General features: G+C 41.6%; 1 protein-coding gene across 1 annotated transcript in view; it reads left to right on the top strand.

The window, feature by feature from the left end:
• The window catches only part of LOC124117818 (adhesion G protein-coupled receptor L3-like), a 58,741-nt gene that overhangs the window by 4,105 nt on the left and 27,367 nt on the right, over positions 1 to 27,269 (top strand). The window contains exons 2-15 of the mRNA XM_048403045.1: positions 3,510 to 3,676; positions 6,516 to 6,537; positions 8,546 to 8,683; positions 9,963 to 10,277; positions 11,115 to 11,294; positions 12,046 to 12,300; positions 13,164 to 13,204; positions 13,833 to 14,024; positions 15,263 to 15,331; positions 15,950 to 16,166; positions 17,910 to 18,015; positions 19,094 to 19,196; positions 23,289 to 23,344; positions 25,352 to 25,469. Coding sequence (XP_048259002.1) covers positions 3,641 to 3,676; positions 6,516 to 6,537; positions 8,546 to 8,683; positions 9,963 to 10,277; positions 11,115 to 11,294; positions 12,046 to 12,300; positions 13,164 to 13,204; positions 13,833 to 14,024; positions 15,263 to 15,331; positions 15,950 to 16,166; positions 17,910 to 18,015; positions 19,094 to 19,196; positions 23,289 to 23,344; positions 25,352 to 25,469 — 1,848 coding nt within the window. The 5' untranslated portion in view covers positions 3,510 to 3,640. The remainder of the gene's footprint in view (positions 1 to 3,509; positions 3,677 to 6,515; positions 6,538 to 8,545; positions 8,684 to 9,962; positions 10,278 to 11,114; positions 11,295 to 12,045; positions 12,301 to 13,163; positions 13,205 to 13,832; positions 14,025 to 15,262; positions 15,332 to 15,949; positions 16,167 to 17,909; positions 18,016 to 19,093; positions 19,197 to 23,288; positions 23,345 to 25,351; positions 25,470 to 27,269) is intronic.

Here is a 27,269-nt window from a genome sequence, read left to right as displayed (position 1 = left end):
CATACTTTGTTCAAAGGGTTAACTGATAATACGTTGATTGATTGCTCATTGTTATCTATCACTCAATGGATTTTTTAGGAACCGTGGACGTTATGAAAATAGTTGTCACGTGGGCTTTCTCAGCCGACCCTTGAGACTTGACACCTATGTGAAACACCTGAAACAATCTAAGTGATCAGTCGAGAAACGAACACGGGTTATTTATATCCCGAAACGATATATATCTTTTAAAGTATTTGATTGTTACAGAGACACGTGTCATCGAATAAGTTTCTTTGTACAGCTGCAGATGAGTGGGATATTGTTCCTTTGTGTGGATATTCACGGATACATTCCTCGAACAAGGAAGCTGCCTAAAATTATACACATAAATTTGGTAGGTTATAATTATGGTATTTGCATTTTGTTTTCCTTCATTTGCTGTAGCATTGAACCGATTCGTTCTTGTTCCTCTACGTCTTGGTTGGGCAATTCTTCAATGCGCGATATATGTTGTTTTCATAAGTCTTTTCCTTTATAAGCGAGTATATATTACCGTCAATTTGTAAAATGTGATTCTCTCAGGCAATTTATAAAATGTGTAAATATTTCAGTCATTTTGACTGAAAAATCTGTCCAGATTGACTTAAATTGATTAAGACGATCAAAAAGGGCCTAAAAACGTCACAACAGATTATTATGTAGGATTTAGAAGCCAAACAACATAGAAATGTACTTTTCAGCGTAACATTTTCAGTCTCTTGGTGATGACATTAAACATCAAAATGTTTGGAATTCGTTATCATAATAATACAGATGGAAATGTTTTTCAGTCACTTTGTAAAATAACTGAATATTTAGGCGTTTAATAAATTTGAAAATGTTACACATTTTGACAGTAAAGAAATATACACACTATAAAAAAAAGCAATGCTCAGGTGAAATATTTACTTTGTGTTGCAAGTCAAAATAGTGTTAACGACAATCGCAAAATTACCAAGCAAGTGAATTATCAAAACTTCGTCACCATTACCGATGTTACCCACAAAGATACCTACATTTCCTTATTATCTCGAAAACTGTATTTCATTTTGTTGGTCAATGTGACCATACGCCCTTATTACTACCCATAACAGTGACTAATGCGCTTACGAATGGCGCAGCAGAGGTCGCGAACTAGTCTAGATTTCTGCTATACATCCGGGTACTCACAGGGAAAAAAACAGTAACAAAGGCAACAACCAGTCCCGGGGAATTGCTTTGGATCAGTGCCCCTTTAAGTATCGTTACTGTTACATTAACTGAAACTTGTTCTGCTACTGATCTGCCGTACAAATATACAACACAATACACTTTGACCACAAATGCATTGAATGTGTCTCATGTACACATGACCATGTGCTTTACTATTTATAGCGCAAACGTAAATAAGCTCCGCCCACTATGATTGATGCAGACGCCAAACACGATCGATTCGATTTTTTATGGTAAAACGACAGAAGTTTTATTTATTGACTTATATATAGATATGGAGCCATTTGGTGTATCCAGGGTTTGTAATTCAAGTTGATACGAAGTTTGACGGTCAGTGGTGACCTTGTTTGCGTACGGTTTTCAAAGCTTCTCCCGATATTCGGTTGTGTTTACATTGTCAGTCATTGTTCGAAAGTGAAACACCGCCACCTTGCGGGCTATTTATAGTCAGGGTGGGGCTTTAAACGACTGGGCTACCCGAAGACCCATTCTACAGAGAATCCCTTCAAGTAAATAGTCTTATCTTTGCCGGTCATTTATCAGTGAATGTGAGCAGGTGTTGATATAACCGTCACCACAGATCATAAATTAAAACCAGATCTGTTGGACATTGAGTAACCAAGAAACGGCGTTTGACCAAAACCAAATCAATCATACAAGCCCGGAGACGGAGAATAACAGAGACGCCTTGCCTTCAAGGTCATCACAAGCGAGTGAGGGGATACATGTTGTAAAACGCCGCACTCTGCAATATCATATTGTTATGTCTTATGAGTTGATGCTGAAATTGAGACGCGAAGGTTACCCAGAAATCGGAGGTTACTCTGCTTTACAAGTGCTATAGTAAGTTGCCACTAACAATTATCAGATAAAATCCACAATATATACTGCCAAATAGCCGTCGATATGTAAGTTAAACCCAATTTCACCTCACCTTACCTCACCAGACTCCTACTCAGACCCTACCCACAGAGTGACTAATTACATTACACTTACAGCATAGGTTACAGTTTAGTGTGGGCGAAAAGGCTCAACTTAGAAATTCCAAAATTGTCCACTTTTGGTGAAACCCACGAGCATGGTATAGTTTCTGACAAACCTAGGTTCATACCCGGGGCGAGTCTGGATTCAAACCTAGATCACCGAATCCTGGTAGGTAAGGGACGCAACTGATCATACAGTTACAACGCCACTTAACCACCATTATCAATCAAAGCGGCTTTAAACCCTAACTCAAATCTTACATATCGATTTCCTTTTAGAATACATTAGTTTGTTAATGTTTTTTTAAATATTTACACAAACACATGAAACCTTTGACACTAGTAGTCAAGGCATACCACATCGTGCTGGCGCCTAAGAACAAACAAGGGTCATGGCTGAAGTCAAGGGTGTGTATGGATATGAATTACTTGACTGTGACATATCAGGATTAATGCCAAAGGTCCAAAGACATCGCTCTCGACAACACAAACAGCAATAATACCAATATTTCATTACACAAGTGTAATATGTCACCGCATAACCTTCAGCAGCATAATTCTGACAACGGTAGCTTTGGTGAACTAGCCATCATCGGGCACCATCGGTATTAATCGGTTTCCGGGAAACGACGCGAGCACCAAGACAAGAAGTGAATAAAATATGGTCCGTGCAGGTTTGTTTTCCAATGAGCGACGCCAGTTTGTGGAACGTGAGTGTGTGGGGTCATTGAGTAGATGAAATAGACATCGGAATGAGCAGGTTGAACATGGCTTTGAACAGTCTTCAGTGATACCACGTGGCAGCTTGAAGTGGGAGTGAAGCCCGAAATGACGTTGGACATGAACGTTCACCACTTTGGTAAAACGCACAAGCACGGATATGGTGCTGACAAACCAAGGATCAACATTAAGGAGAATCTGGGATTCGAACCCGCGATCGGCCTGACATTGCTGACGGAAGAAATTCTGTATAGCGAATTTTGGTGATTGTTCCTCTCGTGGCTCCAAACGGAAATTTGAATCACGTGTGTAGGTAGACAAAATGAACATACAACGTGTGTAACAGCGGCATGGCCCAACGGTTCATCGAGATTCTTTGCCCTGTATTCAGTACCCTTTGAACATAATTACAACCTTCCGATTAATGCAACTTTCAATATCTTTTGAATGGCAAGGTTTGACTGTCGCAAATAATGTTAACACCTTTACTAAAATGTTTTAAATTCATATTTTACAAAAAGGCGTTGAACTTTTTTTAAACCATACAATTACAATCGTGGTATGTCTATGCAGGTTGACTGGAATTTCCGCTGACTGTTTCACAACGGTGATACGAAAATTGGGATCTGTCCAGATACCCGCCAGCAGGACTGGGATACAAATTTGACGGAGATCGTTCACTCTACAGGTGTATTGCAGGAACTATGGGAAAGTGTGCCGTCATTCTTGCATATCTTACGGTAAGTAAAGTATCCTTGTAATTGTAATATATTAACATGAAGTATCATATTGAATGTTTGTTGGTAAGATTTATTGATTTAAATACAAGACTTGGTTGATGTTAAAGCGGTGACATGTTTTTATAAAGTTTGTTAATTATATATGGGTCAGTTAATGATTTGTTTAGGACCTAATTCCACTTGTGTTCCTTGGTTAGTTGAAATCTCAAAAAGCCGGAGTCAGTGAGTGAGTATGATTTTGACGCCGCTTTAGCAACATGTCAGCAGTATAACGGCGGAGGAACATCAGAGATGACCTTTACACATTCTGCCATGAATTTTTTTCATCACTAGGCGCATCCTTTTCAAATGTTTAGAAGCTGTCCATAATGAAGTGTGGTTTTTATTTGGAAATAATCAAAACCGTTATCATGCTTTTTGTCAGAAAAGGGTTTGTAAATTCAGTTAAGTCCAATTTCGTCTTTCACATGTTCAACGCACGTGTTACTTTCATACTTTAAAAAAATTCTACATGTGGTTTGGCAACCATTCTGGCACATAAACAATTGACTATGAACGTCGAGGAAATATGCATGCAGATCATAACACGGTGGGTTTTGGATTTTATGATAGAATAGTCACACAACTAGGAATTCATGCCCCCACCCACAAACAATGTACCCACCTGAATAAAATGTGTTTGTTGTTGAATGAGAAGGTCACCAGAATGTAAGAAGACAACCACATACCATAAATAAGCAGCCTTCGAAATTCACGCTATTCCGGTAGCCCGAGGCTACTAAATTGTGTGGGTGAGTAAAAATCCAATAGACTACTTGCATTTAAGGGCTATACTTCCGAACTAGTTCTCCAACCTTCAATTTTGCTACAAACTGGAAATTAATAAAACTGACTGAAAATGTAAACATTGTAAACATTTTTACTTGTTCAAGAAGGACTATATAACTCTGAGGACCAGGGTGTCGTTGAACGAAACAGCTTAGCGCTACGACTGTCATTAGTCTATGTTGAGGGAGTTTGGAATTTTGTGCAACGGCACCCAGGTTATAACTAGTCCTCTCGAAATGTCTTAAAAATGAATTTCGAAAAGACTATATCAGGTGTGCAAATAATAGAAACGTTTAGAAAATTCCTGTCAATGCAAAAGTTTCATTCTAATGCATATATTTGGATAATATGTTAAATGCATTACAATCATTCTCACACTGTATAACTTTTAGGAAATAGAATAGAAAACAGATAAAATAGGAAGCACTTCACTTCATGCCATAATTACTTAATACGTTATATAACATGTACTTCATTCAGGCAATAAAGCGAAAGCGACTGTGTTAATAAATAGCAACCCACAGTACAATGTGTCTTAATCCTCCCCGGTAAGTTGTCATAAAGGCGCTTTTCTTAGGGTAACGATGGATAATGTAAGATATTCCATTTATTAGGTTGACATATGATAATTCGCAGAATGGTAGCAACGCATCATACATGTACGCACCCGTGAAAACACCAACATAGGAAATTGCCATCACGTTTGCTGTGGACGTTACTTAACGTTTTTCCGACGTTGACAGTTTTCTTTCTATACATGGGGCTAACGTTGCATCGATGATCAACGTTGCGTTGGCCCAACGTTTACGTAGAAGATTGCGCATACGTTAGCCCAACGTAACCAGGCTATCTGGTAAATATTACTTTCACTATCAGATTATTGCTTTGATGTAGTTCCGATAAATGCAGTTTTCAATAATATATCTGTCAGTGAGGTTTTCAGGTAACCAATTTAGCAGGTTTGTTTATGGATAACCCTTTCGACCGTCATTGTCAATATCCCTAGGACAAGTGAATGAGTAGGGTTTAACGTCGGTTTTAACAGTATTCAAGTTATATCGCGGCGTGTCAGCTTAATGTGGGAGAAAAGCCCGAAGTGATGCAGGTCTAAGACGTTTACCACTCCGGTGGAACCCACGAGCACGGGTATGGTGCTGACAAATCTAGAAACATAATCGGGGCGAACCCGGATACCAAAGAATTATGGTGTTGTGATGAATTGAGGTTTATCGATTATTGCACTTATATTGGCCCTTAAATTGTGTGTGTATGCTAATCCGGACTAATGCCGGTTTTATAATGATAGCCCACTAAGATACCATGCGCAGTTTTAACATGGACCCCATTCAGACACAGTATACTGACTACGGAGGCGGTTCGTGGAATTATGATATTTTATCAGCACAGACAACAGAATGCAAGGTAATTAAAATGGCAATACAAAATATGGCGAGTCATGCAAAAAACATCTTGAATAGCCTTTTAAGAGTATTGAACAATGTGTCACAATTAAGTTATTTGTCGAATATACGGTTGTGTAACCCATCATTTTGAACCCGAGGATGGATCTTTCAGTCATTTAAATTTATCGATGTTGACACCACCCTTTAATGACGATTGTACGATAAAGCCTATACCAACCATCCCTAACTAAACAGTTTTGTACGTTTGTCATCATACACAGTATTTCTCGAATTCTACATGTGAAACGCAAGCTCAACTGACAAAGATCATTTCTAGTCAATTGGCGTCTTGGACACTACGGTAGTAAGGTTATTACAATTTACGTAAGAATTTATTACATTTTACCGCAAGTAGAGATTATTACAATTAACGACAATTTTTATTACAATTTGCGTATTACAATTTACGTCAAATATTATTACAATTTACGTTGTTATTACAATTTACGTCAAATATTATTACAATTTACCTTTTTATTACAATTTACGTCGTAACAAACATTCCTTTAACTTATATTCAATTCAGTTGTATTTCGTTTATGTTCCAGGTATTAGTCGTTGTATGTGAAGGTAAGACTGCTTTTAATCAAATATTTCCCAGAATTTGAATTTGTATTTCTAAAAAGTTGTGGCTTTAGTAGGTACATTTGATTCGCCATGTCTACAATGGGACAGAGGGAATCCTTCGATGTGACCAGATATTTCTGCATGCGTCCTGTATGGGTGAACCACATAACTGCTTACACAACTTCAGACCTTATTGACCTTTCTAGGCCAGGTTCACACGATGCCGGTTATGGCTTTCGTTTGAGATCAGATACCGCTACGACATGAAAAGTTAAAAAGTCGGATTACTATCCTCAGTGATCTGGAATGTCCTGTCATTGTCTGAACGCAGTCGTATACGTTCGTAACAGAGTCCGACGGATCGGGAAAGGTCCAGAGAGGTCGGCCAAGCACTCCCGACAGTATGGTGCGTCGCGTAACATTCGGGAAACTCGATTTTGTCTAGTCGGATTACAATCGTGACTATGTCGTGACAGATTCTGCTGTATCGGATCAAAATCGTCTTGTCAATGTCCTGTGTAGTCTGGACGGTGTCCTGTTGATCGGGACGCTGTCGTGATGGACGGGCATGAATTGTTCATTGCCGTTTCTTGTCGATTGAGTCCAGATTGCGTCCAGATCTTGCCAAATACGAACCGTTCACTGGCCGGTCACTGTCGGATCTCTGTCGGATCGGATACAAAGATACAAATCGGATAAGATTCGGATTGAGAACGGGAGAATCGGGACGAATTCGGCTGGAAACGGCTGAATCGTGACGCTTCCTGAAAAATATCACAATATTGTGAATTTCCCGCCACGAATCACAGGATCTTGATTAGACTTTTGACAATTTTTAATCGGCAATGGTCCCATCAAGGACGGCAGTAAAAATCCTGAATGTGCGACTGAGTGAGCCCTTAGGGCATGAGTAGCCCTTAGTCGTTCCTGAATCCGATGATCGTGGGTTCGATTCTAATACTTGCACAGACTATGATTATTGTTTTTTTAGCACCATACCCATACTCGTAATTAAACGTAGGTAGCCAGCGATCCCCATACTGCATTCCTTGTTGAGCGCATGTTGTTTTATGTGTAAGTCCCGAAATTGCCATCTACATCACATCAGCATGTAAATCATCAAGTCTGCACCACACACTGCAGTGGCTGACAGTATGAGCAACGATCCACGCAGCCAGGGTACGGTGACACACGTGTACAATCACAAGGTCACACATCCCTACCGGATACATCGCCAAAAAGAGTAAGTGAGTGAGTATGGTTTTACGCCGCTTTAAGCAATATTCCAGCAATATCACCGCGGGGGGGCACAAGAAATGGGTTTCACACATTATACCCATGTGGGGTATCGAACCTGAGTATTCGGCGTGACGAGCGAACACTTTGACCACTAAGCTACCCCACCGGTCTTACAATAATATCAACTGTCACACCCACATTATACTCATATTATAAGTAGCACCGAGGCACTGTTCCATGCTGGGTACAATCAAATTGAGCTTGACGTCTTGCCCCCCCCCCCCCCCCCCCCCCCCAAGACGTCATCCTTATCTATATATGAGTTGAACGCCGCTTTGAACATCATTTCATATTGTGTCATTTTAAATTTAATGTGTAACCAAGCCGAAAATGACACAGATCTTACAAATTTACCGCTTTGTGGACGTTGCCGACGGTCCAAAAATATCGGAGAGAACTTGGGATTCGCACTCATCGAATCCTGGAAACGTATTACGGTTAGAACTCTGCACTGTGAGTTATCACGTACTGTTGTCATGGAGTGTGTTGGGGACTGTAATGTAGCCCAATGCATGGTTAAAGCGATGGGGCATCACAGCGACAACCCGAGTTCGATTTCCTACATGGGTAGAATTATTGGGGTCTTTCTTCGTGACCCGGTGGGAGGGTGTGTGGGTGTTGTTGGAACATTGTTACAAGCGGCGTCAAACCTAATATCTCCTTCGCTACAAGTGTTGTTGACCTTGGTGTTGGTGTGTCTGTGTCTGTACAGGGACAGGTAACCACGCCCCCTCGTTCAAGTTCGACTTCTACAAGCCTACAGTCCTGGAGACCTTTACCCCCGGGGGTCGGCTAGAGCAGCCCACAGCGATCGACCCCGACGGTGACCCATTGCTGTACAGCATCACAAGTAGGTACACGTTAGGCCACACACGAAATTTATTTGTTTCCCATCACCGACCTACCCAAAAATATATCCCTACCCTATACTTACCTATATTTATTTTAGTTTAAAACTTTATTCGGTTGAGGTGCAGAAATTGGGTTATGTGCCATTCCAAAGTTAGATATTACCAGTCATCTATTTTTAAAAAAATGCAACATAAACCTACTCGTGACTTGTTTATAGCAATACTTTGAGTTAGTACAATTGTGAATTTAATGCTGTATTTTAAGTCACACAGCGCACACGTAACTGGACATTCGTTAAAAATTATGTTACTTCACTGGCAAGTATCATTATTCTGTAAGGAATATCTATTTCCCCTTGCGTTGTAATATACACTGACACACTGCCCCTTAGGCTGACAAAACCCAGTAGTGTTTTTCACCCCAAACCGACCGACAAAGTTCATCTGGTATTGATAAAAAAAGAAAGTTCCAAACAAATAGAATATGATGTTTGTTTTAGAATCTGTCAAATAATAAATGTTGTCGTGATTTGCACGTGTTGGACCGGCGCCTAATCAATGTTCAAAGCGACCTTTCTCGCCACAACTTTGCTCTACGGTCAGTTTCTTTTCAAGTGACTCTGATAAATCGCAATATATCTGGGGACATTTTTTATGAAAAGTAATACTAGTTCTTCAGATATCAACAATCTCATAGTTCAAAGATCTGAGGACATCCAATGACGGGTCACGCCTGAACAATCTGTACGACCACGGACTTGTATAATAGGTCTGTGGTACGACTGAATCCGTCAAAATCATCGTCTATATCTCGCTTCAAAGGATAAACGTTTGAACGGAAGAGACGTTCCATAGCCTGTGGAAGTAGTGTCATGCAATCTAGGCCATCTTTTAGACATTCCAGTATGTTCTTATTTTCTGTTCTCTAATTTTGAATCGAAAATATTTTTCAAAGCAAAGTCAGGCCATGGAAGTCGCCAGTTTGAAACTAATTACGTATGGTTCGAAAAAAGCTTTCTGATTGGCTAGTGTCGACTTCTTGTTTGTCGCTTCATTAGTCGGACAAAGTTCGCGAAAAGACTTTGATTAGCGGTAGCCAGAACTAAGATCTGATCTTAATGAGATTGAGATATTAATAAATACCTTGTATCCAGTCATATTTAAAGGTTGTCATGTTCAACAACAATCACAAAGTTTATTATTATTATTATTAAGATATTTGTAAAAGCGGAGCAGTATATAGGAACGATTTTGTCGCACAACGTTCACCATCTGCAGGCGGTAACACCAACAACCAGTTCACCATAGACAGCACAACAGGCGTCATCATAAACACCAAACCGCTGGACCGAGAGACAGTCCCCAGCTACACCCTGTACCTGGCGGCGGTAGACGTCACGTCACATCAGACAGCGACAGCCAAGATGGTTGTCGTAGTATCTGACGTCAATGACAATGGCCCACATTGCTCCACTCCCCAGCACGCGTCTGTATGTGAGGTAGCACCCCCAGGACAAGTGGTCATATCACTGGGTTGTAGAGACGAAGATACAGGGCCCAACGCTGAGTCGACGTATGCGATCCAGCATCCAGGTTAGCTACAGAAGTAGTGAGTGAATGAATGTTGTGTTACGTCGCAGGCAGCAACATTCCAGTTACATGTACATCACGACGGGCAGTATATATTTTAATCTGGACGAGACAAATTAATGATTAATAGTTTGATACTTGTGAACTCCTGTGGGAAGTTGTCGCTTAAAAAATATAACGTTAACCTTCGATAACACGTCATACTTATGTCGCCAGTCAGGATCAAGTACATATTAGGTCTTCAGCAACCCTGACTTGTCGTAAAAGGCGACTATGCTTGTTGTAAGAGGCGACTAACAGAATCTGGTAGTCATGCTCGATGACTTGGTTGATGTATGTCATCGTATCCCTATTGCGTGGATCGATGCTCATGATGTCAGTCACTGGATTGTCTGGTCCAGACTCGATTATTTACAGACCGCCGTCATATAGCTGGAATATTGCTGAGTGCGCCGTTAAACAACAAACAAACAAACAAATCATACGTGTGTGTCAGTTTATTGATGTTTGTTGTTTAAAACCGCTGTTAGCAATATTCCAGCAGACCAAGGCGGCCTGCCAATTATCAACCTGGGCTGGACATACCAGTGATTGATGTTATGAACAGCGTCCCAGACCATCTTGGTACGATGGCATGCAATAAAGACACATATCTTGACAACCCGAATCATCCTTGTCGCCTCTCACGACCGACAAGTAATACAGTCCCGGGGACCTAATCTAACCTGGAATCTAAAAAATGTCTGCATTTATGATAAATGATGAAAATGTATTTGTAATGATTACACCTTCCAACAGACATTCGTGTGTCTAATCCTACCAATGGTGCTTTCTCACAAGGTTACCTTCCCTTCAACGTGTCACAATACGGCAACATCCTGGTTGCCTCACCCTTAGCCTTCAGAGACGACAAGAAAACCGCCGGCTTTAACACCTTCAGCTTCCCCGTAGGGGTCAGGAACGTCGCCTACCCCCATCACGAAACGGTGGTCAGGGTCCGGATAGACATCCATCAGTCAGGTCAGACGGAAAATTAAACTGAAATTAATAAAGCCTAAACAAATACACTGAAGTAAGTCGGGTCTAACGCCGCTTTGGGCAATTTGTTCAGTTACATCTCGGCGTGTCAGCTTAATATTGTAGGAAAGCCCACGCTTTGGTGAAACGTACGAGCACGGATTTGATACTGGTAAACCAAGAACTATTATCAGAGCTAATATGGATTCGAACCAACGATCATACGATTCTTATCCGCTGACTCTTTAAAAGCCATTCTTTAAAATGTAATGAATCCATATATTAAAGAATTCATTTTACGGGCACGTGTGTGCAACATTGATATCTCGGCCTGATCCGAGAAGGTGGACGGATGATCGAGCGAGGCAATGAGACCTCACTACGACATCATGCTGATCGTCCATTGGAATGTGTGTTTTGGCTTGTCTATGCCATGCAACATTAACTTTCCACAATATGCTGACACGCCGTGATAGAACTGAAATGTTGTTAAAAAGGTGTTTGGGTTCACCACTGACCAAGTTAAGTCGTAAAAGGCCCCGTACATTCGTTGTGCTGAGTTGCTTCTTTTAGGCGTGCCAGAATCCTACGATGTACAATAAGTTGCTGTTGAGCAAAAACCTCAACACTATAGACTGCGTTGCGGAAACACTAATCATTATCACTATATACCAAATATATCATAGGATGTATGAAAGGACACCGTTTTCAGTGGAAGTATGTACGTATCTGTTTTTGGTATTCATGGTTTCAGCTTGCCTCACCGGATGGCAGTTTGAGCGTTCCCCGGAACGGTATCTGTCCGTCAACGTTGTTAACGCTGTCACTGCATCATCGGTAACGTTCTGCACGCAGCAGTGCCTGGATGGAACTAGGTTCAGATGCAACTCCGTCAACTGGGACGTCGTGAGAGGACGCTGTGAGATGGTGACGGAGACGGCGTACACGAGACCAGGGAGATGGATGGACAGACCGGGCACTGTCCTGCTCAGAAAACATTGTGTGGCGGGTAAAGCGAGCTGGCAGTCTCACTAAAATCAGATTTTTTTACTCTGATACGATACGTATCTGCATAAACATCTGAAGACACCGCCATAGGAGTCGCGTCGGATGAACCTTCTGATCAGCAATCTAGCGTCGGGACTTCTAAATTCTCGCTACGAGTGACGAATCATTCTAAGCAGCATATAGGATATCTGTATCTCGAAAACGAACTGAAAAGACAATATCCGAAAGTAGAAAGTTTAAGGGCGCTCTTTCATTGTTGTGTATACTTTATACACCCTGTTGTTTCTGAGCACCGTGGCATCTACACCCAGAAGGGAGTACCATCGTTGTGTGGGTTTCAGTTGTACAAATCCAAAATTATAGATCAAGTGTAAAAATGAAATTTAAAATCAGATTGGTTCTCAGATCTTAACGCAAAACGTTTGTTTTTCGGAGTAAAGATATGATTTTAATGAGAGTGAGTCAGCATACCGATAATAGCACGGCTCTTGTCCTCATCCCCTGTTATCTCCAAGGCATAATTATTAATACCTTGGACCCATTTGCTGACAAAGTCTCAGTTTGGAAGGGATTCATGATCACACTCTTGCACATGGTAGCAAATGGTTCAAGCGTCCACAATTGTGTTACGCTGCAGTCATTCTACAAACTGATATCATGTATAGAACAAATACGAAAATTGCAAAATGATTATTGTAATGTTACAACTCATTTTCAATGGTACATTTTAGCACAATTTGATTTAGCTATGATGAATCATCTTCCCAAGGCAGGTGAGTTAACTGACTATAAAAGTCCAGTGGAAACCAGAAAGTTTTACCTTTATTGGTAAACACTAAAGGGGAGTTCTTCATCTTCTTTCAGAGCCGGAACCTTCGCCATACTTGAAACTCTTTCTCTCCAAGGTAGGTTTTTATGTCTGCATCAGCCACCCATACATTGTCACGTGTCCAAACGCCATATTACCATGTCAGTACGGCGTCATATGATGCCCCGGCATGTCCAAGTGAAACAGATCAGTCCAAGTGAGGTCCTTGGATGGTGACGTTGAATGGTATTTCTAGTTTTGAAAATTATGTATATAGTCCGACCTATGTAGATCAATGAATTTCAGTGCAACGCTTTTACCTTGCATGAGGAACAGTCTGCCGCAGTCTACAGGTGGTGGGGTCGTCGAGTGGTTAGAGTGCAAGCTGGACACGCTGAAATCGGGTCGATTCCCCAACTGGGTACAATGTGTGATGATTATCTTCAGGTTCAGACTCCGATCTTATTGAGGCTCCTTTTCAAGTTAAAGGGAGTTTTTATCAAAATTATTTACTTTCACTAAGCGTTAGCCTTATCAGGCTGGCATCACCCTAACATATCACGTTATTTTCACTTTTACTGTATTCACATATGTTTGCGACTAAAAGACCATGTCATCTATATCTGTCAACTAGGAAAAAAGATTGATTCAGATTTAAATCGGAATTGTCAAAAAGCACACCGATCATAATCTATATCGGTCACAAGTTTTTCCTTCATACCCAGCTCCCCGGGGTCAGTGGGCTGGTCCCCTACAAAGAGACCTACCCCCTGCTGGAGATGCTGCGTCTGTACACGGAGTGCCCTGACGACCAGACGCACGTGGACGTGTGGTGGGTGACAGAAGGGCTGCTGACGCTGGTGGACAGAACCAACTTCACTGAGATGGCTGATAATGCTACGGAGGCAGTAGTCCAGGTAGAAGGCACACCGTATCTGGCATTGTCGCCGGGGTTCGAGTCCCAGATTCACCACGATCATGATCCTAGGTCCATCAGCACCATACCCGGCTCGTGGTTTCACCAAAGTGTTAAACGTTTAGCATCTGCATCACTTTGTACTTCCCTGCCACATTAAGGCCCTTAGGTAACTGAAATAATGTTCAACGCTGCATTAAGTGAGTGAGTTTGGCTTGGTTGGTTGGCTTGCTGTTTTACGCCGCACCCAGCAATATTCCAGCTATATGACGGCGGTCCGTAAATAATCGAGTCTGGACCAGACAATCCAGTGAGTGACATCGTGAACATCGAGAGTTTGGTTTGGAAGAGTATTTCAGTTTAGCTAAGGATAAGACATGGATAAACGATTTCTTATTACAATTAGGGGTGACGTTTGGTGAAGGTTCTATGAAGCAGTTGATAACTGTGTTACAACCTACACCGCTCCTAATTGGAATAAGTTGATCATCCATATATCTTATACTTACTTAGTACTCCAAGGCCAAGAAGTATTTCGGTTATATCACGAGGTTGTGGCAAACTGATTAGGTGCTGCTCTTAGACATTTACCACTTTGGTGAAACCTAGGATTCGAACTTTCGGTCATAGGTTCAAGGCAGCCCTAAGGGACACAGCTGGACACAGTGAAGTGCAGCAAGTGGGCTACCCGTGTCCCTCAAAGCGGCGCTAAACTCGACCCGCGCACTATACAGTCCCTTATCGGTATCAAGTCAATCTTCAAGATTCCAAACCAACTCGGTCCACTGAATCGTTATTCAGGAAAAAGCCATTTCGAAACCATTTTGTAGATTCCGGTGAAGAACATCCCCCAGAGATCTCATACATCTCGTTATATCCGACTAGGGAATCGGTTGGTTAGCCTCTATTTGGCTGAATGTATGCTCATATCTGTTGTCTGGAAAACAAGAAAGGAAGAGAGTATGGGCACAACACAACAGGATTTTTTACTCTCCTATATTATTCTCCAACGTGAGAATACGTTGGTCAACATTACTTTAATTAATAATTGTTTATGGCGCATAGGCATTTAATAGGATCGGATATCAGTTATTAAAAGATTATTTTAATACAGTGTAATGCTTAGACTAAGCCAGCTGTATTTAGGGAAGAAAGGGAATGGAGTAATGAAATATATAAATGTTTGTCAGAACGTCACAGTAAAGTTATTGTCTGAAAAATAAACCACTCTATTTTCAGTCGATGGTCGACACTGTGTCCAACCTGCTACAGGATATGTTCGTGGGACACTGGGCGACGCTCCACGAGGTGGGTATCTGCCGCTAGGATCTACCATGGAATGGTTACAACCAACCTTAGAAATTCGGGGTTTTTTCAAAACTTTATTTCACTTTACCTCGGAGTGAGTAGCTAGTCCTGCTTGATCGAGACAATGATGTTTACTTTGTGTACATTTTCTGTCAGTTTTATTGATTTCCAATTTTTAGCAAAACTGAAGAGGTATAGTCTCAAATGCTACTGGTCAATGATGACTACCATCAGTGAGTTGGAGTTTAACGCTACTTTAAACAACATCATTTCAGTCATATCACATCAGGTCAGTTTAATGTGGGAGGGATTGGTGCAGGTCGTAGACATTTACCACACTGGTGTAGCCCACGAACATGGATATGGTGCTGACAAACCAAGCTACATAATGAGAGGGAACCTGGGAATGGGACCCACGATCGTAGGATTGTGCTAAAACACTAAGGGACACTCCGATCAGCGAATTGCGGCTCTTTGGACTACTTGGCCATCCCTTTCCCCATGACTGTTGAAGGCTCTCATGTTGTATTACACAGGCAGTGTATGGCAGTTCGTAGAAGCACTTAAGTCAGGCATGACAAAACATTGCACGTACAATAGTGTAATCTGATGTTTCAGAAAGGTCACGAGTCTTCTAAGATTCTGCGAACCATGGAGACGTTGACAACAACATTGGCAGCGACGTTGACAACGAACTTTACAGTGACTGCTGAAAGCCTGGTGGTCAGGGCGCTCCACGAAGACGCAGATCAACTTCAGGACCAGCTACTGGATATCACTCCAGGAGACGGGACCCTTAGTACAGTCTACTTACCCGCTGATGTCCTGGCTACAGGTATACAATCTCCCACTGATATTGGCCACCCAGTGCGGTCTACTTACCCGCTGATGTCCTGGCTACAGGTATACAATCTCCCCATGATATTGGCCACCCAGTGCGGTCTACTTACCCGCTGATGTCCTGGCTACAGGTATACAATCTCCCCCTGATATTGGCCACCCAGTGCGGTCTACTTACCCGCTGATGTCCTGGCTACAGGTATACAATCTCCCCATGATATTGGCCACCCAGTGCGGTCTACTTACCCGCTGATGTCCTGGCTACAGGTATACAATCTCCCCCTGATATTGGCCACCCAGTGCGGTCTACTTACCCACTGATGTCCTGGCTACAGGTATACAATCTCCCCATGATATTGGCCACTCAGTGCGGTCTACTTACCCACTGATGTCCTGGCTACAGGTATACAATCTCCCCCTGATTTTGGCCACCCAGTGCGGTCTACTTACCCGCTGATGTCCTGGCTACAGGTATACAATCTCCCCATCATATTGGCCACCCAGTGCGGTCTACTTACCCGCTGATGTCCTGGCTACAGGTATACAATCTCCCCCTGATATTGGCCACCCAGTGCGGTCTACTTACCCTCTGATGTCCTGGCTACAGGTATACAATCTCCCCATCATATTGGCCACCCAGTGCGGTCTACTTACCCGCTGATGTCCTGGCTACAGGTATACAATCTCCCCCTGATATTGGCCACCCAGTGCGGTCTACTTACCCTCTGATGTCCTGGCTACAGGTATACAATCTCCCCCTGATATTGGCCACCCAGTGCGGTCTACTTACCCGCTGATGTCCTGGCTACAGGTATACAATCTCCCCCTGATATTGGCCACCCAGTGCGGTCTACTTACCCTCTGATGTCCTGGATACAGGTATACAATCTCCCCCTGATATTGGCCACCCAGTGCGGTCTACTTACCCTCTGATGTCCTGGCTACAGGTATACAATCTCCCCATGATATTGGCCACCCAGTGCGGTCTACTTACCCTCTGATGTCCTGGCTACAGGTATACAATCTCCCCCTGATATTGGCCACCCAGTGCGGTCTACTTACCCTCTGATGTCCTGGCTACAGGTATACAATCTCCCCCTGATATTGGCCACCCAGTGCGGTCTACTTACCCGCTGATGTCCTGGCTACAGGTATACAATCTCCCCCTGATATTGGCCACCCAGTGCGGTCTACTTACCCGCTGATGTCCTGGATACAGGTATACAATCTCCCCATGATATTGGCCACCCAGTGCGGTCTACTTACCCGCTGATGTCCTGGCTACAGGTATACAATCTCCCCCTGATATTGGCCACCCAATGCGGTCTACTTACCCACTGAAGTCCTGGCTACAGGTATACAATCTCCCCATGATATTGGCCACCCAGTGCGGTCTACATACCCACTGATGCCCTTCGAATACTGGAATTTCTACAAATTTAATAAAACCACACATTATCAACACATATATCAGCCCTTTCACCAAAGGGTGAAATGAACAATAATATTATTATTGTCAACGTAGAAAGGTGCTTAGTAAATGAGAGAGTTTGTCTTAACGCCGCTAAAGCGGCGTGTCAGCTTGATGTGGGAGGAAAGCCTAAAGTGATGCAGGTCGTAGACGTTTCCACTTTGTCGAATCACACGAGCCCACGAGCCGGGGTATGGTGTTGATGAACCTAGAAACATAGGGATTAAAGTCATTAAAGACAATATGGTGTCAATTATCTGTTTTTAGGGTCGGATTCTGTAAATTTGGTGGTCAGTGTATACGACAACGTGGACAGAATCACCAACGTCACGGCTGCAGTTCGGCATCGCAACTCCACGGAGCCCCATGGCAGGTCGGTCTCCTCTGCAGATGACATATTTACACGAGATATTTGTCATTTGAATTTCCAACATCTCCTTGATAATACATGCTCTTGTCATTTAAAAGGAGTTACTGTATTGGATTAATTGATGTGATAGTGTAGCTTACTATTCAGTAAAGCTCCGGATTAAACGTTATAGCTGCTTTACTGATTTGTGCGTTAACGCCAAATACCCTGCTTGTGTATTACGCTTGATATTGCTGGAATATTGCTATAAGCGGCGTAAACCATACTCACTCACTTACTTTAATAGTCTCAGCTCACGTAAACTTTTACACATGCCATTTCTGACGTCATCGTAGTCGACGTTATGGCATCTGACTTCAACGTAGCTGACGTTACAATGTCTGCCTTCATGATAACCGATGTTTTTGTTTTTGACTTCAGAGTAGCCGACGTAATGTTATCCTACTTCATCGTAGCCAATGTTATGTTATAAATGTAACTTCATCGTAACTGACGTTTATGGTATCTGAGACTTCATCATAGCCGACTTTGCCGTCTTTGAATTCATCGTTTATGCTATCTAACTTAATCGTAGCCCACTTTATGGTGTCAGACTTCATCGTAGCCGACTTTGTGGTCTTCGTATTTCTCGTAGGCGACGTTGTGAACTCTCAATTCATCGTAGCCGACATTATGGTGTCTGACCTAATCGTAGTCGACGTTACGATGTCTGACTTCGTCGTAGCTGCATGAGTTTATGGTATCTGACTTCATCGTAGCCGACTGTGTGGTCTCTGAATTTATCGTAGCCGACGTTATGGTGTCCGACTTTATAGTAGCCGATGTTTTGTTATGTTGACTAAGTTAATCGTAGCAGACTTTATGGTGTCAGACTTGACAATCAATGTTTTGATTATAATGTTTAATTTATATGTAATAGCTGTATGTGGCTTTATGTGGCTTCGTAGTTGCAGACATAATGCGCTACGCCCAAAGATTATTGAAGTAGTTGCCCAATTCGGACGTATGGACCTGTTTGCACCCTGCTGTCCTTTGCTATGTGTGCTGAATAGTTTCTCAGTTCATGAATATTGTGTTGCAGAGACTCAAGAGTTGTTGGAGACGTGATATCGGTAGTCGTTCGCCCTCCAGTAGCCGGCAACATCTCCAGGCCTGTCGTCCTGGAGATTGAATCCACCCTTCCAGTGAGTCAGTAACGGCTCGTGTGAAAACGTCCTGAAAGACAAGAATAATGAGTCATGGTTAGAGAGTCTAATTTCACTGTGCATATACGTTCCCATCTGTAACTCGACCAGAAGGCAGGGCGTCCCGATTATAGAGGCCTCATTCTGTATGTATGTCAAGATCTGTAATCATTGTAATGGTTGAGGTACATGTAACGTTATACTTACGATTAGTCTCTGAAAATGTACTACTCAAACTAGCTTATAGAACATCCACAATTGGAAGTCTGTGATGCAATACACACCCGCCATCACAGATTAACTATGGTCAATCTTTTTTGAGTAATGTTTAATAAAACACAGCAATTACAATTAAAGTGTAAGGGAGCGCCAGTGAGATGAGAGATTCAGAAGTGGAACCTGTGGAAACTCTAGACTTGCTTCATATAGGGCTATAAGCATTACAGTAAGGGCTGGACGGGAGGGAACATAATATGGTTCAGTGACTGTGAGACAGATTGTGTCTAGAAGACAGACAGACAGACAGATAATTTATTTGAGTCTCACCTCGTTACATAAAAAATACTTTGGAAATAAACTCTTTAAAAAAATCTCTCTGCAAGAGGTGTATTTGTGTAGCGTCCTGTCTCAACTCTCAGCGGCGCTACACCACATGTGAACCTTGTCAGGGCGCTTCTTAGATTTCTAGGGAGGCTTTTGTGTACATATGCTTCAACACTGTAAACAAATTGCAGGTGCAGTAAGTTCGCAATTTATTGCCACCTGTCCCACGTTTGCTGTTCTTTAATTCTATTGCTGTCCACCACCTCCACTCTTCTTTGAATTCTTCAAACATTCTGCATTGTACTTCCGATGACACATATTTACTGCCGTATCTGTTGTCAATGGAGATTATGTGCGTCATGCCAAGTGTTTCTAATTTCTGGTGAATTCTAAAGATAACATTTCGTTTTCTTCTGGTTGCCCAGTGCGGACTCCACGTGAAAACGCGATGTGCAAAGCGACCTTGGTGTAGGAAGAATCTCATGGCTCTGTTCTTTACAGCCTCTTTGCACGTCATGTTGTATGTTCCCCATATACCAGCATCGTATTCCGTATATCACCGACCACTACAAAGAATCATATAACTTTGAGAACGTATTGTATTGCATTCCTTCCGAGCAGCTTGTATTTCGATATGAGGAGGCCAAGCGCTCTACTGGCCGAGCTGGCTGCTGCTCGTGCCATCCGATTAAAATCTAAGTGATCTGTTAAAAGTATGCCGAGATAATTATAAAACTCCACGACCTCCAGGTTGTGGTCACCACATTTAAAAGTATAGTCTGTTCGAGTTGTAGTGGCGCTCCTAAAATGGATCACCTTTGATCTGGATACATTAACAGACATAGAGTTGGATTGACACCATGTGTTAAGACAATCCAATAAAACGTTCAGGTCAGTTTCCCATTCTGCAAGTAGCACCAAATCATCGGCGTATGCTAAAATGCCAACTGTTATCTCGTTGATGACTACACCGATTGACAGATAGTTTATGGTAGAAATTAGGTCATTTATGAACAGGTTAAACAAAATGGGGGCGGTCGGGTAGCCTAGTGGTTAAAGTGCTCGCTCGTCACGCCGAAGACCCGGGTTCGATTCCCGACATGGGTACAATGTGTGAAGCCCATTTCTGGTGTCCCCCGCCGTGATATTGCTGGAATATTGCTAAAAGCGGCGTAAAACCATACTCACTCACTCAATTAAACAAAATGGCTGACAGCAAATATCCTTGTTTAAGACCGCATTTCAAGTCAAACAATGAAGTAGATTTCTTGTTGAGTCTCACACAACACTGTACACTTTTGTAGAGTGACGTAATTGCATGAAACTTTTTACCTTTAATGTTGGCCTCCAATTGTTTTGTCCACATCTTGCCGCGGTCAATATAGTCATACGCGTTCCTAAAGTCTATGAACGCTGCGTGTGTAGATTTCTTGAGGGATTTACCTGTTTCTACTATAGAAGTAATAGTTGCAATATGCTCCGTTGTTGACCGGCCTTTCCTGAATCCATTTTGATTATCCTCTAAAATTCCATTGTCATCTACATATTTGGATAACCTGTTATTTAAAATACTGTAGTATATCTTGTAAGATGCACTGGTGAGAGTAAGTCCTCTCTCTGATTGCGGGTCTCTTCGATTGTCTGTTGATGTCCTTGGGATAGGATTGGTGACTCCTTTAGTCCAGGTACCTATACAGCCAGTTTTAAAACATACAGTGAATAAGTTGTACAGGTGTTTGATACACATGTCATTGCAAAGAACCTCCACCGGAATATTGTCTATACCACTTGCCTTGCCCTTTTTAGCTTTGAAAACTGCAAAACGAACTTCTTCTATGGTGATAGGCATGCACATATGTAGGTCTTCTGTGATGGAGAAAGGCGTAGTGCTACTACTGCTCGGGTTACAGTTCAACAAATCCGAGTATGATTTTTTACCATTTCCTCAAAACAATAGCGGGATCACCATATACTGAACCATCACTTAAAGTCACCTCCATAGGAATAGTATTCTTCCGCTTGCAACCAACTCCCACGTTTCCAATTTTCTTCCAGAACTGCCCCATGTCAGAGTCGCATAAATCCCCCAACTCACTAAGTGTTGCCTTCACATGAGCACATTTAGCTCTCTTACAATGTTTGTCAAACAATTTCCGTTTTGACACATATATGCTTTTGAAATGTGATATCCGAACTCCTGTCGTTTTACACCATTGTTTCTCGACAGAGCACAATTCATTCCGTAAACAGGAGAGATCTTCTGTCCACCATTCCTTCTTTGCCCTACGGCGTATATTGTTTCGAGGATAATTCTGTATGATGGTTCTTGAAGGCACCTTATCAGTCATCTCCAATAGAACTACTTGAGCAAACACATCATAAGATTTATTCAAATCCTGTTGGGTTTTATTCGAAGTCTCCAGTTACCTGATAATCTCCTGTAAGTCTGCAATACATTCCCCCGATGACGTAAACTGTTCATGTACAGCCGTATTGTCGAACTTGGTAGAAGTATTAGAGTTGCCAGAAGAAACACTGTCATTTCCTGTTGCAGTACCTTGGGCTGGTATGTGTAGATCGACAGTCCATCTAAGTAATGCTAGTCTAGTTTAAGAATAACTATAGGATCAATGTCACCTACACAGCCTGCAATTGTAGCCAAATCATTGGGTCGACCTTGTGAATTCATAACAGAGTCTATAATGTTCCTATTGGGCAGATTATCCACTCCTTCGACATAATCCAACAATCCAATCCAATCCAATCCATAAAAGTAATATCAGCACGGTGATAATTATGTATCTGTAGAAAGTGTATCATAAAGATCTGAAGCGTCGACGTGTCTCGTATAGTTTTCTGGAGAGAAATAACATCCACTTGTAATCATAGCAGTCTTATTACTTTGTTTATCCACAAGTTTAATCAACAAAATTCCCTCGAAGGAATTGTCTATTACAGTAACATCAAATGTTGTACATATTTCATTTTTTGTTAAAAACCCGACCCCACCTGAGCCGTGTTTCGCCTTGACATGCAGAGATGTTCTGTTATGCCCGAACCACTTGTAGCCAACAACTGCTACCTCTTGTTGTCTAACTAAGTATGTTTCTGCAATCCCTAGAGAGGTTCTGTTATGCCCGAACCACTTTTAGCCATCAACTGCTACCTCTTGCTGTCTAACTAAGTAAGTTTCTGCAATCCCTAGAGAGGTTTTGTTATGCCCGAACCACTTGTAGCCATCAACTGCTACCGCTTGTTGTCTAACTAAGTATGTTTCTGCAATCCCTAGAGAGGTTTTGTTATGCCCGAACCACTTGTAGCCATCAACTGCTACCTCTTGTTGTCTAACTAAGTGTGTTATTGCAATCCCTATGATGTCCAAGTCACACGTAACAATGCAATGCGAGCGTAGCTTGTGGTTTTTCCAGCCCCCAACATTCCAGAACCCGCATGTCACCTATCTATGTCTTTGATTGGCTCCCCTCTCAGGGTTACCATCTGACCTCGTCTAGCATCTGTATACGTTTATATCTGTTTGTTTTACGGCAGGATTCGACCGTCAGGGTAATTTCAAGGGCATGTGTGTTTCTGGATGACCTGGGAGGGTAAGTATTGTGTTGCGAGGTGATTTCCAAATTGAACGCAAAGGTTAACACAGAAATATGTACATACAGAACTAAACTATGAAATCAATAAATGACCTCACAAGATCAATGAATTATCAATCAATTATATTCAAACATACAGGTTCAGGGTTACAATGAACAGAGTCAACCAAGTGGCAGCAGCATTAGTTAACAGTCCCTAGAATTAAAGTAAGTGTACGTACGAAAGTTCAGAATTTGTCACTGTTGAATATCTTGAAACAGGCCTGTCTCCGTTCTTGACTCCGGAATAGTGTTGGAAGCTGGCTGGATTTCAGTGTTTACAACGAGGTATCCAATCGCACTTGGCAAAAAGATAAGACGCGAGTCAGTCTCGAACGATGAGTGTTATCGTATAACTGTTGTCTTTTATAGATATATATAGCAAGCATTGAAGATTTGTATATATAGAATTCGAAAGGAAAATGACGAAGGAAAACCAAAAAATGTGAAAACAAACATATATACGCCCATAAGTAGCGATGATCTCATGCTTGGACGCGTCCTGACAACGATTTTGTTTTCGGGGGCGTTGCATAAACCAAATCACAGTTACGGGACATCGCAAATACCTCGTAACGTTGCGATATATACAGGGTTGCACATTTTGCGAAGTTCTTTTGATTCGGTTTAAAAACACACCTGTAAATTGCAATACGTCCGAAATCATTTGTAAGTGAAGGTAATAGCCTACAGGATGATTGAAGTGCACTGCTTAACCTCAGAAAGAACAATGTTAAACTCAAACAACTCGGCTAAATGGTGCAGGATCGTGCAGGGTGAAATCATTCTGCTGATATTCTTTACGGTATTAGTTCAGAATGCAGTGTGCGATAACAATGCTATCCCGATCTTAATGAAAATCACAAGGACAAGTAAAAGCAGTTAAACAATTGATTTAATATTCGGAGCATCTAAAATTGAAACAGCGAAACAAATGTTGAAGAAAGTTCTTAACCATGTATATAGTATGCATGTTTCCTTGTTATACGTTCAGGTCTTTCGTGTCAACCGATCCCCTGTAGCAGCGTCACTATGTAGGACCTCATTTCTAGCAAAACGTAAACATATCTACCAGGTCAAGGAAGACGTGAACAATATCGGTATGGCAACACGTCTCGGTTAATCACTAAATTTAATGTATTAATTAATGAGCACAATTAAGGTAACTTGCAGAATGATATTGTATGATAAAGAGATTATCACGCTTGTTTGTTTTGGGATGGTAAATATCCTGTAGTTGGAATAAACACTTTGCATTGAGCTCCTCAAAGCTCACTAAAAACATTTATTCCTTATACAGGACAGCCTCCATGTATATGGGATGATTGTGATGCTATCATCTTTCATCGACTGGCTATTAGGCATGAATCAGATCGGTGCATGCGATGTTAGTGGCGTGTCTTCTAGGACCTGTTGTGTGTGTTATAAGTGGAAAATCTTTTCATAGATGATACAGTTAACACATACTACCGAATCGTTTTGTTCAATAAGTCGTCTTAATTGTGTCCACCACCTTTATGTTGCAAGCTCCTACGACAGGTGCAATCGTGTCTTAACATTTGTTGTAAACTTAAGGTAACTTAGCGCAAAGACAGCTTCGAGAATACACTCAGCTAACATCGTTTTCGCGGGAAGTTGTTCGATAGTCCTTAAGGATTTACCTCCCTTGAAATGACGGTAATTATTTTATGACTGCTTTAATCATTTGGGTCAAAGCTTTGCCCTTGAAGTGTTCCAAATTTTGTGTTTGCTAACTTGTATTTACGATATGGGTATTGTTTGTCAAAGAAGAATTTACTCACAGTAACAATATTAACAATCTCATTTGTTAAAGTGTTTATAAAGTGTTCTATTTTCATAGTGGATATATACACATTGGATCAACAGCTTAAAGGTATGATAAGTAAATGTGTATTATGTTGTAAGCTGACATTGGTGATGATGCTGCTGATTGGTTGGTTCTAGACGTGATGTGTGGCGGCCAGACGGTTGCACGACGACGTCTCACAATGTCACCCACACCAGATGCGAGTGTCACCACCTCACTAACTTCGCCGTCCTCATGCAGATCTATCACGTCCAGGTACAGTGCAGTCAATACAGTTTTAACAGAATGGGCAAATGAAGCCTTGTTATATTACATTTCACTCTTTCCTTGATCTTCATACTCCTCTCTTGACTTAAAGACATCATCTTGACAGTGCTTTAGTGTTTGTTCCCACATATATTCCAGTCCTTTGACTTCCCTCTCTTTATCAGCTTCATTAGGTTTATGTGCGTTCAAAAATGTCATTTTATGCTTGTTTTAAAACTTATGTTAAATGTGAACCTTATTTGTCATTCTTAAATTCGCAAAATATGAGAACAACCCTCACGAGATTCAGACTGAGTTGTCATACTTTGGAAATTGAGAATGGACGTCATTATAAAATCCCAAGAATTTTAAGAAAATGCAAACTTTGTAAATTAGACTGTGTTAAAACCGAGTACCACTTCCTGCTTATTTGTCCATCGTATGTCAAGTTACGGCAACTATATCTCAAAGCAAAGTTCTATTGTCATCCTAACATTCATTAATTTAATATGCTTCTGTCATCACCAGATACATATATTATTACAAATCTAGCAAAATATCTATATTATGTAAATGAAGTAAGAAATGCGAAACTGAAAGCTTAAAACCTGTCTGTACTCACCTTTTGTACACAAAGGCCTGTGGCCTATATGTATTGGAAATAAAAATGATTGACATATTACATTTTGTATTTTATTACATACTTAATTCATTACTGGTATTCAAATTATGTAATTTCAGTAATGTTTCAAATACTTTATTAAAATATCACTTGTTAACAAACATTTTTGGCAACCGGGATCCCTGCTCCACACACACACGCGTGCACACATACAGTTGTAGGCCTTAGTCTTGCACGATGTTTCAAGAGAACATGCCTTCTTTCTGTGGGTCTCAGTTGGTGTTTATTGTCTGCATTTTTGCATTTGGGTTTTGCAATTAGTCATGCATATAGTCACGTTTTGATCATACCAACACAGACGTCATATTCCTGCTTCACATATCGTTCATGTGTTTATACACTCTTCAAAAGAAGAAACGCATAGGTGTTTTGAGAATTCCAATTAGATTTTTTTTCCAGCAATCGTCATAAAGACAATTCTTATATTTGATTCCCGTTAATCATGTCATGTTTGTTGTGCATTGCTTTCAGAAAAAAGTTTTCAGCACAATGCACGTGCAAAATGTTGGAAACAAGAGTAGAGACACTGACTATAAAAGGCCGTACAAAATTCATCAGTTCATTACGAATTTTCTGACGTGAACGGAGATCGAAAAAATGCCAAGATTAAAAGTTTTACTGCAGCTGACCGAAATATCGCCATTGGACGTTTGGAAGCAGGGGAGTCCAGTCTGCCGTTGCAAGACACTCCAACGTTCACCAAAGCACCATATCTCGACTATGGGATCAATATACCCGCACTAATTCGACTCAAGATCATCCAAGTAGTGGAAGACCAAGAGTGACCAACCCTGCTCAGGATCGGTACACCCGGTTGCATCACCTTCGGAATCGATTTGCTACAGCAACGGACACTGCAAGACAAGTGCCTGGTATGTGAAGAATTTCCGACCAAACCATCAGAAATCGTCGGAGGGAAGTGGGAATTCGAGCGAGACGACCAAAAGTTGCGACGTCTACACTGTCAACGACGTGTCTGGTGGTGCAACAGAGTACAGGCATGGGATCTCAGCAACTGGCGACGCGTTTGGTTCAGCGATGAGTCACGTTTTCTTCTTCAACGACGGGATGGAAGACAACGTGTATACCGACGTCGACATGAACGTTTTGCGCCGAACTGCGCTCGA

This window comes from Haliotis rufescens, unplaced genomic scaffold (assembly GCF_023055435.1).
Source record: "Haliotis rufescens isolate VD_foot unplaced genomic scaffold, xgHalRufe1.0.p SCAF_3, whole genome shotgun sequence".
Classification (NCBI taxonomy): domain Eukaryota; kingdom Metazoa; phylum Mollusca; class Gastropoda; order Lepetellida; family Haliotidae; genus Haliotis; species Haliotis rufescens.
This window is presented reverse-complemented; position numbering and strand designations above follow the sequence as displayed.